A 16,227-nucleotide genomic window follows, 5' to 3' on the forward strand; every position below is an offset into this window, starting at 1 on the left:
GCCCTTTGAAAATGGCTGCTCTGCACATCCAGGGTGTCTGGGGGGTGGGGAAGGACCTGAGCCCCTGGTCAGCATGTCTCCTGTCTGAGTGCTCTATAGGCAGCCCTCAAGCCCCTTTGTCTAGCATGACCAAGGTCAGCTCTGATCTGGAGATGACACCCAGAAGGGAAAGTCAGTCCCTTCCCTCTTGCAGCCATCAGCAGGGGAGAGCTCGGGTGGTGGGAGATTTTCAGGGACTGCACCTCCTAGTGTCTTTCTCCTTAGTCCCTCCAGGCCTCTGGCACTCCCAGCCCCAGCTGAGCCCCCTGCCCTGGCTCACAGCCTCCCCTTCACCCCCCTCCCCTCAGGCCACATGGAACAAGACAGAAAGGCAAACTGAGGTACCTAAGGCTTGGCTGAGTCAGTAGGAAGAGATCCCAGGAGTCCTGACTCCTAGCCCAGGGCAGCGGAGGGGTGAAGCTTGTCCTCCGGAGGCATGGAGGCCTTGCTCCCAGCCCTGGGGAGGGGGCAGGCACGACCCAGAGACATCCAGCTTGCCTAGGAACAGCAGGGGCCATGGGATTAATCGGATCAGAGCCAGTGGCTGAGAAGCAAGGACACAGATGTTCTAGGAATCTGCCCCCCCCCCCCCCAGCTCATCTCCAAGATCAAGCCCTGCCCCAGCTCCCTGCCGGCTGGGCCTGGGGGCCTGAACACCCACCACCCACTTCTGGGCAACGAAGTCTTGGGTGGGAAGCAGGTAGGGGTGGGATGGGAGCCCCAAGCTGGGAACAGGGTCACCCCAAAATCCTTTGCCCCAGGGCACCAAGTTCCAGGCCCCACTTTCAACAGACAGACTGACAGCTGTCTCCTACTCCTCGGAAATAAAGCAATGGGGGACTTGGCCAGGCAGAAGCCGGGCAAGGCTCAGGACAAGCCCAGCCTGGCTCCCCGCCTGACCTCACTGCCCCTGCCCCATCTGTTCTAGCCCCAATCACTTCTGAATACCTGGGGTGAAGACAGAATTGATGCCGGGGCCCCTTCCTCACCCCTATCCCACCTCTGCTTGGGAAGCGTGAGGCAGGCAGAAACAGTTTGGAGCCTGAGTGATGTCTGAGAGTTCCCCTTCAAGCATCCTTCACTGAGGTTAAGCATCACCCTGTTCCCACTCCCTTGGCTGAAGAGCCCCTTCTGGCCCAGGAGGGTGAGGGCCGAGTATCTCAGGCGTTAAGGGGGCACTCAGGGGGCATCTGCCTTGGACTGAAGCATTCCCCCCACAAGACTCAAGTGAGCCCTCTCGGGGCAGCTGCTCTTTTTCTAGGGGCTCCTTTGCACTCTGGCTGCCCCTTTGCTCCGCGGGCCGGCCCCCGCCTCTCCCCAAACCAGCCCCTCCTCCCGCGGGGGATTGAAGGGCTGGGGGCGGGCCGGGGGCGGGGCCGGGCGCCCTTCATCCCCCTCCGCTGCGCTCGGCCGGGAGCAGAGAGGTCAGCGCCAGCCAGAGCTGAGCACCGCACCGCGCGTCCCCACCCGTGAAACCAGGTACCGCTTCGGGCACCGACCCCCAGCCCAGGGGACACCGGGCGGGCCGAGCCGTACCGTCCACCCTCTCGTCCGTAGCCCGGCTCTGGGTAGCTCCCCTCTCCCGCCCCGCCTCGGGCAGGCGCCCCAGCCTCCGAGAACCAGAGCGCCGGGCGCTCTGGACGCAGGTCTGGGGACCCACTAGGCAGACTCGGCTCCAAGCGTTAGCAGGTGTCCTGGGAGAGGCACCTCGTTGCCTCGGGGCCTCTGGGCAGGGCCGGGTGGGACAGCAGGAGGTCGGTGGCACCCGATGGGCTTCCTGAGGCTCAGCCTGTGGGGACGGGCTGGAGAGAGCCCCGGAGGGGGGCCTAAGAGGGCCGGGGAGCAGGTAGGTCCTGGCAGGCAAATAGGCCCGGTTGGCATGCGAGGAGTCCGGGTATATTTATCCGGCTGCGTTGGGCAGAGGTTTGAAGGCAGATGGGGCCAGGCTGCCTGAGGGGCTGCAGGGCACATGTTGGTCCTAGAGCCCGTGCCATTTGCAGCCGGGCCAGCGGGCACGGCGGGCACCGGGCACGTGTGGCTCCCGAGTCTGAGGGTGGGGCTCCATGTGCGCTCCTCTCCGCCCGGTGCCCGGGAGGGGCTGTGAAGACGGCACCGTGTAACCGCCGCGGAGAGAGAGAGGACCTGGGCTGCAGTTTGCAGGAGCCCGCCCCGCCCCATTGGCCCCTTGGATTGGCCGCACCGGAATGCGTGCGTTTGTTTACACCCAGGGAGGGGGGGCAGGGGCGGGGCTTGTGGGCATCCGTCTTCTTTCCCCCACAGCGACCTGAACCCTGAGACCAGGTTTAGGCGCTAGGACAGGTCTGAAGACAGGAAAGTCAAAGGTCCATCCTTCCTTTCCCCGCCAGTCCTGTCCCTTCTTTCATGACTGGCTTGCGCCACTGAGCTGTCCCTGGAAGAGGCTTTGGGGCCTGCTACCGGGCTCAGTTCCTTCTGGAAAGAAAGCAAATCCCTCACAGGTTCTTAGTCTGGAGCATAGGAAGCGATCCAGGGACAGTTCCGTTTCAAGAGGGGAAGGTTCTGTACAACCTTGGAAGGCTTCCTGTAGGAAGCACCAAAGGTGGGAGGAATCAGGGGTGAATGAGGCCAGGCCTGACACATAGCCAAGAGGATCGAAGTGACTGGGAGCAGGAATGAGAATTTCTGACTCTTTGGCATTGGGGGCATGGGACTCTATCTCTGGGGGCGGCAGGGGTACACGTCCTCAATGGCTTGAAAAGCCCCTTTGTTCAGTACTTGTTCTTTTGGCCCAAAGAGGAAAAAAACCCAGTCCAGGGCTCCAGGTGACCAGACCATGAGATATGCTTGCTCCTGTCCTGGTGCCTGCTGCCCTTAGCAAGTAGACCTGGAGTCCTGAGCAAACGGGGAAACTGAGGTGAAACAGGACAGGCTAGGGAGTTTATGATGTCTGGGTGGGGCCAGGAAAGGTGTTTGAGCTGGACCGAGTGTACCCTGCAAGCCCAGGCTGGGTGTGGGGACAGGCACTCAGTCTGAGGGGGAGCATGTTTGAGGGGGGTTGGCCCCTGTGCCCACAGCCGATGCTGTGGTAGAACAGGGGTCCTGTGGGAGGGTGTTCCAGCGCAGACGTCGTGGAAGGGCCCGGGTGCCACTTGGAGCCAGTGAGGTGGCTGGGGGCTCGCCGAGGAGCCTGAACCCATTCCGTTCGTTTAACAACATTTACTGACTACCGACTAGGTGCCCTGTGCACACAGTCTGGGGGCGGAGGGCTGGCCTTGGATTTTAATAAGAAGACACACGCAGATTGGGTGGGGTGCTCTTGAAGACCAGGTGGGGTTTCTGGGGGCCAAGGGGAAGGACCAGCTGCTGGGGCAGGAGGGGCTTTCCGGCCAGAAGCTTGGGGTGGCTTGGTTTTGAATTTCCGCTCTGCAGGGCCACGTCCTGTACACAGCCTCTCAGCTGGCACGTCTACACACGAGTGGCCCTTGCAGACGGGGTCACTCCAGCCGACCGTCGCCTCCATGTATTTTTTCCATTGTGTGGGCAAACAAGCCGCGGGTGCCGGGCTAGGGGGTTCTTTCCAGCGGGGTCTGGCCTTGTGGCCCTGTTGCGCTCAGATGCACCCTCTGGACGTCCCTGCACCTGGCTAAGGGGGGCATAACCTATCCTGTGGGAACCTGAAAATGCTGTGGTAGCCTTTTTGTGGGGTCCCCCAGGGCTCTGCCCAGCCACCCCTGCAGCGCGCACCTGGTCTGCTGCCCGCTCACCTGGGCATCTGGCTTCCTCTCCCCTTCCTGCTCCTTCCGGGGCTCCCTGTCTCTCGTTGGCTGTCCCTGTCGTCCCTTGCTGTCTGCTCTCTGTCTCGTTCTCCATCTGGCTTTCTCTGACCAGTTGGCCTTCTCTGGTCGTCAGTCTCTCTGTCCCCCTGTCTGAGTGTTTGTCCAGCTCTCTGTGTGTGCTTTTTCTTCCTCTGTTTGTGTCCCTCTCTATCTGCCCACATTTCTCTGACTCCCTGGGCCTCTGTCGGGATCATTCTGCCTGGACAAATGTGTCCTGTGCGTTTTCCATCCCTGTCTCTCTCTTCCCTCCCTCTGCCTCTCTCTGCTTCTTCCTGCTGATGAAACCTCTCCTCCAAGCTGACCTTGCCTTTCGCCCCCCCATCGGGGTCTCCAGTGAGTCCTGAGCTGCCCCAGGCCCCCGTCCCAGCTTTCTTTGGGGCCAGAAACCCGGCTGTCCAAATATTTGGCCGCCTCCAGGGGATTCCGGGTCAGCAGGGAGGAGGATGGGCCGGCTGGCTCGGGGTCTCCCCTGCTCCTGGGGGGTCACAGGCATGTGATGTCCTGTCCTTTGCCTCAGCTGGGCCTCAGGCTGCCCCTCCCTCTCAGCAGGCTGGCAATGGGGGGAGGGGGATGCTGCTGGCTCTGGTCCAGTCTTCAGCCAAGAAGTTCCAGCTGCAGCCTCTGCTGGGGTCAGCCTGATCAAGCAGGGTCCGGGAGTGGGGGTGGGGTGGAGGGGAGGCCGAGGTGTCTGGGGCTAGGCCCAACTCTAAGCATCTGTTGGGAGCCTAGAAAATGTACCCTGTCACAGGGAAGTCCACCTTCCCTCCCCACCTTCCAGATGCCCAGACACAGAAGTACAGATGTCGGACCTCAGGCCCAAGGAGCTAGGGGACGAGGGATGGGTGTGGCTAGTGCAGCAATGTTCTGGGCCACCTGCCTTTCCCCGGATGTGCCGCTCCTGCCTGCTACCAGCCAGGTTTCAGCCACGCACTGGCCACTTACCCAGTGTCGTTGACAACGAGGGAGTAGCGGACGGAGGACTGGGTCTGCTGGGGTCAAAATCTGGAGTTGTAGGTCGGTGGGGGGGGGGGGGCATGAGTGTGTTTTCGTGCCTCCCCCTGTTCTGAACCCTATTACCAGACCCCGGCCTCAGCAATCAGTTCCCCACCCATCCTTGTGGTTGTGCCTTGAAAACGTACAATTCAGACATGTCTGTTGAATCCAGTTTGCCTGCTGATAGCTTGTCTTAGGAGGGTATTTTCCCTCTGAAGCCTGGAGAAGCAGGTGGGCAGAGAGGTGCCAAGGTGGGAGGGGCACCTTGTCTCAGCTGAGAGGGGAGTGGTAAGGATGGGGGTGCTGGAACTGGGGGCAACACTCAGGCCAGAGTCCCCAAGCCAGCTCTGTCTCTCTGACGCAAGAAGCCTGGGGCCGTGGCAGCAAGCTCTGTGGGGTCTGTGCCTCCACCAAGGCTTGTGGTCACAGGGCCGAGGGAAGGACAGTGTCGCTGCCCCCTGTAGCCAGCTTGCTACTGCAGACCCACTTCCTTCCCTACACCTCGGGGAGGAAAATAGAGAGGTGTTGTGCTCCCCACAGCCGCTGACACGCGGTGGCCTGGATTCCTGGTCCCTGAAATCTTTAATTAGCCAAACTCAACACCTGCCAAGGTGTGCCTGACGAATTCACACCCCGTGACATGCGCGGGTGGGCGTTACCTGCTGCACACTATCCCTGTGACTCCTGTCCCCTCCTGGCCCTTATCTCCCAGCAGAGCAAACAGGCCCCGGGGCAGTGGCCCGGGCCATCGATTTACTGCCTGAGCCCATGTTGCACCCATGACAGATGCTATTCTGAGGACCCACCCAAGGTCACAGTGATCTATCTCCCAAACCTGGAGCCTGACTCTGAGAGCCCATGGCCTGCTCTGGGGGCAAAGGCCTCGGGGAGGCTCCTCACTCTGTCCCCAGCTTTGGCCAAACCTCATGGGACCCCTGGAAAACAGGCAGACACTGAGGTCCTGACTGGAGAACTCTCTGCCCACGGTCACACGGTGAGACAGGGTCAGATCTGCCTCGATCTGAGAGTGTCCACCCTGGTCTTTCCCTGACATGGGTCAGGGACTGCTGGCAGCTGTCACCCTCTGAGCCTACACTGACTCCCTGATAGAAAGAAGCCTGGGAGGTGGCAGGCCCAAGATGATGGACAGCAGTGTGGAATGGGCTGCCAGTCTCAGGGCATGGCTGAGGATCCACGTGCCAGGCTAGTGCCCATCACCCTGCCCTGCCCTCAGCCCTGCACTAGAATGAAGTAAAGACCCTTGACCCAGCCCTCAAGACTTTGTCAGCCTTGTCTATGGCCACGGAACCTTCATTTCACCCTTACAGCCTGCCTCATATCACACCTCAGGGCCTTTGCCCCTGCTCTATACTCTGCTTGAATCACTCTCTCCTATTTCCACACCTTGGGGACTCTCACTAGAATTTCAAAACTGACTTCATCACCTCCTCCTCCAGGAAGCCTTCCTTGGTGCCTCACTCTCTCCTTTTTGTGAATCCCAGCACTATGTGGCTCATACTCAGTTGCCATAGGGCAAGGGACGTGTTTAGGGTTCTGGCACTTCCAGACTGAAGGACAGTTCAGGAAAGGTATTCCATGTCCTCTCTGGGGTCTCAGGCCAGCCTGAGAACAAGCAGTAACTGGTTGTGAGTAATAGACAGGCCCTGAAAGTCTAAGCTCAGGTCCTGCTGGGGGGCAGGGAATCTGGAACCAGGACCTCAGGCACCTTGGCCATGACCATGCCATGGGCTGTGGTCTCCCTGGAGGCAGTGCCTGGCTGCTAGGGAGGGATATTAAGGCAGAGAAGGGTGCTTTGTCTAGGCTGCCGACTCAGCACACTCTGAGGGCCTGTCCTGGCCTGCCCAGGGCGGGAGGCCCAGCAAGGGCAACCCCAGCTGAGAGCCAGGGGGCACTCTGGAGTGACTCAGGAGGCCAAGTGCTGGCACCTCCACACCCAGCTGGGATCCTTTGAGGGAAGCTGATGGTGAGGCTCAGGGAAGGGGCATGAGGACAGGCTGACCGCAGGGACTCTGGTCCAGGGGAAGAGGGCATGAGAAGAGACGTTCACATGTCATGGCCCAGCGTGGGCAAGGCTGGAGGAGAGAAGGGTCAGATGCCAGCATCAGAGAAAGACAGGCAGACTGAGGGGGTCCAAGGGTGCCAGGTGGGGGGTCCCCCAGGACCCACGTGCCTGGGATCTGAAGTCTGTCCTAGAGCAAAGGGAGGTGTCCTCTGGTCAGTTCTGTATGGCTGCTGCCTCCAGGATACTGGGGCCTGAGGCCCGAGGCCTGAGCCTAGCCTCCCCTCCCCACCCATAGTCCCAAGTGCTAAGTTTGAGACCCCTGGCGTTCCAGGGTCAAGAGCAGACCTGAGACCATAGAGGATTCGGGGCAGGATTCAGGGTTCCCAAGCAGAGGGGGTGCCATGGCGTCAAGACCGGGCTCTGGCTGACCTGCCTGGCAGCGCTGACCCCTCCCTGGCCACCGCTCTAGACTCAGTTCTCCTGCTGGCTCGACTGGCCTTCAGAACATCCTTATAGATTCTGAGGGCACTATGCCCAGGTACCCTCTGGGAACCGGGGAGTCTGCCCAGACTCCTGGAGGACGGGCACCTAAGGGTGGGGGGTTCCCTAGCCAGGAAGGAGAGGCCTGACGGAAAACATGGCCTTCAGGACAGGCGTGCGTGGCGGGGGAGGCCTGTGGGGCCCAGAGAACTGGCCCCGGGACACCCATTTCCTGGAAGGCCCCCTGAGGGCCCTTTGCAGCCAGACGGGCAGGGCCCAGGTGTCCAGCCACCCAGCACTGCCTCAGGCCTCCTGGCTCCGGAGGTGGGGGGGTGGTGGCCTCTGCGCCCGCCGTCCCCGGCGCCATCTCTCAGCCCACAGAGGACCCTTTGTTCTGGCTGCCAACAGTGCCCGCGGGGCAGCTGGGAACAGGGCCCACGGCCCTCACCCTCCGCCCAGGCCTCCCGCCGTCGGGCTGTGCCATTCTAGGTTGGCGAGGAGGCCCCCGACGCACAGGGCCAGCACAGGAAACTGTCTCCTGGTGTTAACCTCAGGGAGGGGCAGCCGGTCCAGGGCTCGCCCCAGAGTGGGGCCTACAGGCCTGGGACTCAGCCTCCCAGGGTCCCGAGACCACTGGGCTCAGAACTGAGGTCACGCAGCTGAGCTTCACTGCACAGGTGGGGAAACTGAGGCCTCAAGGGCTTGCCTGGGCTGGTGTGCGTGTGTTGGGGTGTGGGGGAGTGCTGCGTACTAGCTGAGGGGCTCCCCGGGACATCCTGGAGGAGTCGGGCATCTGAGCGCTGCTCCCCGCAGGCAGGGCCCGGGGCAGCCCGCACAGGTGTGCCCTGAGCGGCCGGCCCTCTGCGAGGCGTCCCTGCAGCTGCGCCGCCTTCGGGAGGCTGGGCCCACCTGACAGGCTGTCTGCTCTGCAGACGTCGGAGCGTGTCGGGTTGAGAGCTGGGCTCCTGCAGTGTTCCCTGGGCATGGAGGCGCCTCTGCAGACAGAGCTGGTGGAGCTGGTGCCCAACGGCAAACACCTGGAAGGACTGCAGCCGGCCAGCAGCCCCATGGCAGGCAATGAGAGGTGAGCGGAGGAGCGGCCCGGGCAGGGCTCGGGGTGGGCAGGGTGCAGAGCAAGGGGCTGGAGCTGAGCTGCCTACCCCGGCCTGTGCCTGCAGGGTCGAGGGCCCCCGACGAAGCTGTGTGGAGGGCGAGGGCTTCCTACAGAAAAGCCCCGGCAAGGAGCCACACTTCTCCGACGTGAGCGGGGCAGCGGAGGGGGCTCGGGGCCATTGGGGGCAGGGATGAAGGAACGAGGTATTCTAGGGCAGCCATGGGAGGCTGAGGGACAGGGAGGGAACACTGAGGTGCCCTCCCTGCCTGCTGACCACCTGCCTCCCCATCCACGCTGGCGCCTGCAGTTCGAGGGGAAGACGTCGTTCGGGATGTCGGTGTTCAACCTCAGCAACGCCATCATGGGCAGCGGCATCCTGGGGCTGGCCTACGCCATGGCCAACACTGGCATCGTGCTTTTCCTGTGAGTGCTGTCTGCACCCCCTACAGACAGGAGCCCTAAACAGGCTGCCCATGATCTCCCAGGACCCGCCAGTTTCCTGTCCGAAGGCCCTGGTGGCAGTGGGTGGGCGCTCACACTCGGCCCAAACCATGGCTGAAAAAACCAGCCACGGCCAGGCAAATACACCTCCCTTCCCAGTAAGCCCTCTGACATGACAGCACGGGGCCTGCCTACAGACCTGTCTGTCCTCCTCCGTATACACGTGATGGACACGCCCCCATGGCCAGGCCTGTGTGCGTACAAGGGCCCTCACCTGGGAGCTCTGCCCCACAGCCGAGTGGAAAACACACTTGTTCCAAGAACTCAAGGAGAGATGGGCTTGGCCATCCTCTGGGCCAAACTGGCTGGCGTTCACCACCCCTGGGCCTGCTGAGCGCACATCCACACCGGCCCAGGCCCCGCGCCACAGACCCTGCACCCCCGGGCCTCCCAGAGCGCATCGCCTCCTGCCAGCCAGGGGAGCCCAGCGGCCTTTTCTCGTCCATCTTCCCCAGGTTCCTGCTGACGGCTGTAGCCCTGCTCTCTAGCTACTCCATCCACCTGCTCCTCAAGTCCTCTGGGATCGTGGGTGAGCCTCAGCCGGGCCAGTGGCAGGGGAGGGGCGGCCTGGGAGGATAGGCCCGGCTCTCCTGACTCCCTGTGCCTGCAGGAATCCGCGCCTACGAGCAGCTGGGCTACCGCGCCTTTGGGACCCTGGGAAAGCTGGCGGCAGCCCTGGCCATCACCTTGCAGAACATCGGAGGTGCGGCTGGTGGACAGGAGCAGGTGGACTGCGGGCGGGCGGCCGGGCAGCCTGAAGGGTGGCTGGCCCCACTGACCCCAATGCCTAACGCCCCCTCCCTCCAGCCATGTCCAGCTACCTGTACATCATCAAGTCGGAGCTGCCCCTTGTCATACAGACCTTCCTGAACCTGGAGGAGCGAACTTCGTGAGCCCCAGGGTGGGGCGGGGCTGGGTGTGGGTGAGAGGGCCCAGTCTACCCTCCAGGTCCACCCCTGGCCCTGCGAGCCCAGGTAGGGCTAGCAGGAGAGATGAGACAGACCCTACAAGTGGTGCTGGAGGGACAAAGAGCTGCCAGCAGGACTCACTTTCAGTCCACCCCCACTTATGAAGCACCTGGTGGAGCCCCCAGGAGGCCCATATGGGCCGGGGAGAGGAACAGCCCCACCCGGCCTGTGAGTAGCGAGGGCCTGAGAGCCTGGGGCTTAGCTCTAAGCACCTGCTATTCCTGACTGTGGCTTGGGTGTTAGCTGCCCCCCCCCACCAAGTAATTAAGCCCATGGTGTCCCAGTTGCCCGTCATTAGTTTAGGCAGCACTGATGGAATCAACCGTGTTTGTGAGCAGGGACGGAAGACAGGCCCTACTCTGCAACATGGCCCAGGCGAGCAGAGGGGTTGGGGGGCTGGGAGCAGTGCTGGGAGGAGAGAAACAGCCAGAAACCCCCTCCCCAGGGGCCCTTCCCAAGGAGTTGGCCTTTGGGCTTGCTCTTGAAGGATGGTCCCATTCCTTGTCCCTTTAGTTCCCTGCGACCCCTGTCCACTGGGGGACGGGGCAGGATGACTCAGGATGCAGATGCCAGCAAGGACCCCAAGGGGCAGGTCCCTGAGACCCCCATGGAAAGTGCCCCACCCCCAGAGCCAGGTTCTTTCATCCCACCCACCTCCCTGGGCCCCTTGGGGTCACTCCCTGAGGAGGCGGGACATAGACCTATGCACCTTCCCTAAGAAACACAGCAGCAGAGACTCCAGTCCTAAGTGGTCAGCAAGCCCTCCCTCATGCAGGAGTGCGGAGAGCAGGCCCCCTTGCAGATGGGCACGGGGAGACAGCACTACACACCAATATCCTTTGGAGGTCACTCAGTGGCACCACTGGTGACCCTGACTGGGGGTGGGGGTCCGTGGCCCGGCCCGAGGCGGCCTGGGCTCTGATCTCAGCTCCCCACCCCCGTCCGGCAGGGACTGGTACATGAACGGGAACTACCTGGTGATTCTGGTCTCTGTCACCATCATTCTGCCCCTGGCCCTGATGCGGCAGCTTGGTGAGTGGGACAGGCCGGGGCCTTGGAGGGGGGTGTGGAGAGGATGTATCCGAGGGGATCCCCAGTCTCACAGCTGCCCCTTCCCCGACTGCAGGCTACCTGGGTTACTCCAGCGGCTTCTCACTCAGCTGCATGGTGTTCTTCCTCATTGCAGTGAGTTTTGGGCAGAGGGAGGGGCAGGTCTCCCAGGGGCTCCTCAGCCAGAAGGCAGCTTCTCCGGTCCTGATCTCAGTGTGGCTTCAGCCTTGCCCTGACACCCCACCGCCACCCCCACCAGGTCATCTACAAAAAGTTCCAGGTGCCCTGCCCACTCCCCTTCAACTTCACCAATGCCACGGGCAACGTCAGCCTCGTGCAGCTCAGCAGGGAGGAGTCACCGCTCCTGGGGGAGACTGATGCCCTAGCCCCAGCTGTCTGCACCCCAAACTACTTCACACTCAACATACAGGTTCTGACAGGCCGCGGTGGGGGCAGGAGCCCAGGGAGAGTGTGGGGGCCGCCCTGACAGTCCCCATGTTCCCCCAGACGGCATACACCATCCCCATCATGGCCTTCGCCTTCGTCTGCCACCCCGAGGTGCTGCCCATCTATACAGAGCTCAAGGAGTAGGTTCCGAGGCGGGGAGAGGGGGAGGGGCTGCCCGAGCCGGGTGGGGAGGGGTGAGTGGATGTGATCCCGCAAGCGGGAAGTGACAGGAGCCATGGCTGCTCTGGGTGACGGCTGGTGGCAAAAAGGAGGCTTCCTTGCTGCTGTATGGTGAGGGTGGGATGCCGGGCAGACCTCGGGGCACATGGGAGTGTCCCGTGTGGCCCAGCTTGGGACCGAGCCCCTCCCCTCCCCCCCCACAGCCCCTCCAAGAAGAAGATGCAGCGCATCTCCAACCTGTCCATCTCCGTGATGTACGTCATGTACTTCCTGGCCGCCCTCTTCGGCTACCTCACCTTCTACGGTACGGCTGCCCTTTGGGGCAGAGGCAGGAGCCAGGCTCCCCACAGTGTCCGGGGAGCAGGCTCGGAGCCCGTCCCCCCGCCCAGGCGGCCCGCTGACCACCCTGCTTGCCCACCACAGACAGGGTGGAGTCAGAGCTGCTGCACACCTACAACAAGGTGGACCCGTTTGACGTGCTGATCCTGTGCGTGCGCGTGGCCGTGCTGACGGCGGTCACGCTCACGGTGCCAATCGTCCTGTTCCCGGTGAGCTGGTGGGAAGGTGGCAGGTGGCTGGACCGAGGCCAGACCGATGGGGGTGGGGCCGATGGAGACAACGGGCTGACGACGCCCCGCCCCCAGGTGCGGCGCGCCATCCAGCAGATGCTGTTTCAGAACCAGGAGTTCAGCTGGCTGCGGCACATCCTCATTGCCGTCATCCTGCTCACTGGTATCAACCTGCTGGTCATCTTCGCCCCCAACATCCTGGGCATCTTCGGGATCATCGGTGAGGGTCTGGCCCTGCTGCATGCTGCCCTGGAGAACTTCCCTTCTGCAAATCCTGGCAAATTTCTGAGCTCACACCCTACATTTAAGTGAAGGCTGCTGGCCTTGTGCACAGCATGGCCTGCCACCTGAGATTTTGTCCTGAAAGCTATTCTAATCCCTTTAGAGAGCTCAGGACCACTGCGCCAGTTCCCCTCAAGCGGCCCCGGGGTGGAGCCAAGGGGTCAAGGGCCTCCACAAAGAGGAGTCATCATTGGGTCTTGTCTTTATTTTGCATCTGAGAAAACTGAAATTCAGTGATTAAGGGAGTAGCAGAGCCTTACAGTTGGTAAGTGGGGAGCCTTGATTCAGTCCCAGGATCACGGGACTATAGGATAGGTGCTCTGTCTATTGTCCCAAACCAGCTGGGGCTCTGAGCTGGAGAATCAGCAATTGTGAGACATCTTTAGGGTGACCCAACTTGGGAGACTGATTCACTCACCCAACTCTGCAGGGACTGACACACAGACTTGGGCTAAGCGTCACAACAGCCATAGCCAGCACTGTTGGTTGTATACATCTGTAAGCCAACTCAAAGGGAATCAAGCAGAACGCAACGTATTGGCTCAAACAATAGAAACGCCTTCAGGAATAGCTAGTTCCAGGAGCCCAAGAGCCTCAAGTCTCCATCCGTATCTCCGCCTTTCCTTTCCTCTTTGCTAGCTTCATTTGCTGACAGATTCTTCCAACACCAGCCACACTAGACTTTCACTCTGGTGGGCAGAGAACAGAGCTTTCAAGTGAGGTTTCAAGATGAGACCCCACCACCACAAAGAATGTTTGGTCTTATTGGACCCACCCCTAAACCTTAGCTAATAGGTGACCATGAGTCCTTGGTGATCATGCCTTGTTTTTTTTTTTAAAGGTGCCACATCTGCCCCATGCCTCATCTTTATCTTCCCTGCTATCTTCTACTTCCGCATTGTGCCTGCCGAGAAGGAGCCTGCAAGGTCCACCCCCAAAATCCTGGTGCGAGGGGCCTGGAGGTCGGTGGGCCGGTATGAAGCTTAGGGGACTGCCCTGACCTCAGTCCTGACCCTGCCTTCTGACCCCACAGGCCCTTTGTTTCGCTGTGCTTGGCCTCTTGATGATGACCATGAGCTTGAGCTTCATCATCATTGACTGGGTCTCGGGGACCAGCCGGCACGGAGGAAGCCACTAGGATGGCCTGTCCTGTCTGCTCACCCGCGTGCCACTTCCCAGGCTCTTCAGCCCCTGCTCGCACCCAGGGGCCCATTCGTGGGGGAGAATGACACGGCTGACACCGTGGCATCTGGCCCTGTTGCACGGCCTCTCTGTGGAAGGTTTTTTTTTTAAAGCCAGGACCAAGGCCCTTGGGCCACTTCCCTGCGGGGCTCCGAGTCTGCAGGGCCTTCCTGGGCTGAGAGCAGATCAGGGGGGCTGTACCCCCCACCTCCATGGCCTCAGATCTCGCCCAAGCCCCTTTTCCTCCTCACGCAGAGGCATACGCTGAGCTCACACAGCCCGCGGGGACATGGAGAGCTGGAACCCAGGCCAGCAGCTGTCCCCCCACCTCCTTGCTGGGCCACGGGCTGCCCCCTGAGGCCTGTCTCCCTCAGTCCCCTGGCCTTCCCTCCTGCTGTCCCCTAGGCCCCTTGCAGGCACGTGGGCTCAGGTGCTTGGATACTCTTTTCCAGTTCTCCCATCCCTTCCACTGGGAGTAGACTCCCCAGCACTATGCTTGGGGCCAGCAGGTTCTTTTGAGGGTGAAGCTGGTGGGGGACCCTCAAGGGGCCCCTGCCATGCACCTTCGCCAGTCCTGGGGAGGCTGGGACTCCCCCCACCCCGAGCCTGGGCTGTAGCTCACATCTCCCTGCTGGGAGAAGAGAAAGGCTGGGGCCCAGAGCATCTCTGCCCCTGGCAGCTGAAGACCCCGGGCCAGCCTGGGACAGGGTGGAGAGGCTGGCTGGCAGCCCCCTTTTATAAATATTATACATAAAATCAACTGTGTTTTATATTCTTGATCTCCATGGTCCCTGGGTCCCAGGAAAGGGGAATGAGATGGTGATAGAGGCCTGTCCTGCCTCTTTCCCTGGGATGAGGGTGAGGACAGGGTGAGTCCCCTACCCCACTCACCCCCTGCCTCCCAAACCAGCCAGTGGCGTGCTCAGACCCTGCTCTGGGCCTGGGCCAGGTTGAGCACAGACCTGCTTTCTCACGGGGTGAGGTGGGGAGGAATTAATGAGGCCCCAGGAAATGGGACAGAGAGAGGCCTCCGGAAGGAAGGACGTGAGGTGCATCCTCAGCAGCTTCAGAGAGGGTCTGCGCTGGGGGCAGCTGGGGAGCTCTGCAGAAGGGCCCCTGCCCCACCCCCACCCCAGGCTGCCGTGTCACCCTCTGTCGATGCCTTGAGCCTGCAAACAAAAGTCCAGGGACCCTGTGCCCTGTATCAGGCTGATCTTTTTATTAACAGAAAAGCCCACTGTGAATGAAGGTGGGTTAGTGAGTTTCGAAGCGGGGAGTCCAGGGCTGGGCAGAGGCTGCAAGGACACAGGGCCGCCCCAGTGCCCTGGCCCCGGGTGGGGCTGGGAAGCTGCCCATTGCCTGGGGCAGACCTGAACCAGCTGGGACCCAGCGGGATGGAGCTGCCCAGGTCTTGGCACCAAACCCTCATTAGGACAGACCCTGTGCCCGGCTAGGCCGCCGAGGAAAGGGCAGCAAGAAAAATCCAGTTTGAACTGGTGAGGTGGCTGCCAGCATGGGAAACCCCTGAAGAAAGAACTTCCTCAAGCTGCAGCCGCTGGGCCGGCAGCAGTGCCAGCCCGGTCAGAGGGGTGCTTCCTGAGGCCGATTCCCACCAGCCACAGTCGCCTGACTCCAGCCTGGGGACTCACCCAGGAGCCCCGTGGCCCCAGAAAAGAGCTGGACACTGGCCTGGAGGTGGCTGCAGCCCAGAGGACCCGGGCGTGAAGAGCTGCCCTCGGGGGCTTTCTGGCTCCTTCCCTGTAAGATGAGGAATTGACACAGGGCAGGGTCCGTCCTGCAGACCGCCCCTGGGGTCTTTCCTCACACTCCCTCCGTCCAAAGAAGGCTGCAGGTCAGAGCAGCAGCAGGCGGCTGGGAGAACGGCGTGCATGCGGACAGGAGCTGCCCCCCAGCTGCACACACAGCTAAGGTGGGGGAGGACCCCGACCCCAGGAGGCCTCCCACCTCCACTTGCCCGGCAAGGTCTTCTCCGGGTGATGTGGCCACTGCACCAGATCAAAAAACCACGTGTTCAGGTGACCCAAAACGAGTAACCTTCGTTCCTAGCTGTCAAGACCCAGACACTGGGACCCCATGGGGATGGGCCTGCAGGCCCTTGGTCATCATTAAGCATTTTTGTACGTTTTGACGAATATCCCAAGTCTTTTTTCCTGTTTTTTTGCATTAAAAAAAATTCTGCCCTGGCCGCTGTGGCTCAGTTGGTTGAGTGATGTCCTGCAAAGCCAAAGGCTGCCAGTTCAATATCCGGTCAGTGCACGTGCCTGGGTTGCGGGCTGGGTCACCGGTTGGGGTGCATGTGCAAGAGGCAACCACGTGATGTTTCCCTCACGTCGATGTCTCTCTCCCTCTCTCTCCCTTCCTTCCCCTCTCTCTAAAATAAATAAACTCTAAAAATTAAAAAACAATTGCTCTGAAAAAAATTGCTCTGTCTGAAATATTGACAATTTAGAACAATCAGAAAGTTTAGCATGAAGGTCTTCCATATATTTTTTTACTACTTTCCTGATGATTGCTTGTAACAGAAAAGTAAGTGAATGGAGACCAGGAGAAGCCAGGGCCTCGA

The 16,227-nt window shown here is 61.2% G+C and overlaps 1 protein-coding gene across 2 annotated transcripts; it reads left to right on the forward strand.

Moving 5' to 3' along the window:
- The first annotated feature begins 1,435 nt into the window (after nt 1–1,435).
- SLC38A3 (solute carrier family 38 member 3) lies at nt 1,436–14,403 on the forward strand. Of its 2 annotated transcripts, none has more exons than XM_090284784.1 (16): nt 1,436–1,518; nt 8,283–8,434; nt 8,529–8,610; nt 8,772–8,887; nt 9,421–9,494; nt 9,576–9,668; nt 9,773–9,854; nt 10,883–10,965; nt 11,060–11,118; nt 11,243–11,413; nt 11,491–11,570; nt 11,814–11,914; nt 12,034–12,158; nt 12,255–12,399; nt 13,303–13,406; nt 13,495–14,403. In XM_090284784.1, exons 2-16 carry the CDS (start codon nt 8,334–8,336, stop codon nt 13,597–13,599), a joined length of 1,521 nt encoding a protein of 506 aa, XP_090140910.1. In that variant the 5' UTR covers nt 1,436–1,518; nt 8,283–8,333; the 3' UTR covers nt 13,600–14,403. The 2 variants fall into 2 exon arrangements, with proteins under 2 accessions (XP_090140910.1, XP_090140911.1); XM_090284785.1 differs by having other exon boundaries at nt 1,471–1,518; nt 8,322–8,434.
- The last annotated feature ends 1,824 nt before the right edge of the window (nt 14,404–16,227 follow it).

This window comes from Furipterus horrens, unplaced genomic scaffold (genome assembly GCF_987537825.1).
Source record: "Furipterus horrens unplaced genomic scaffold, mFurHor1.1.pri manual_scaffold_7, whole genome shotgun sequence".
In the NCBI taxonomy this organism is placed as follows: Eukaryota; Metazoa; Chordata; class Mammalia; order Chiroptera; family Furipteridae; genus Furipterus; species Furipterus horrens.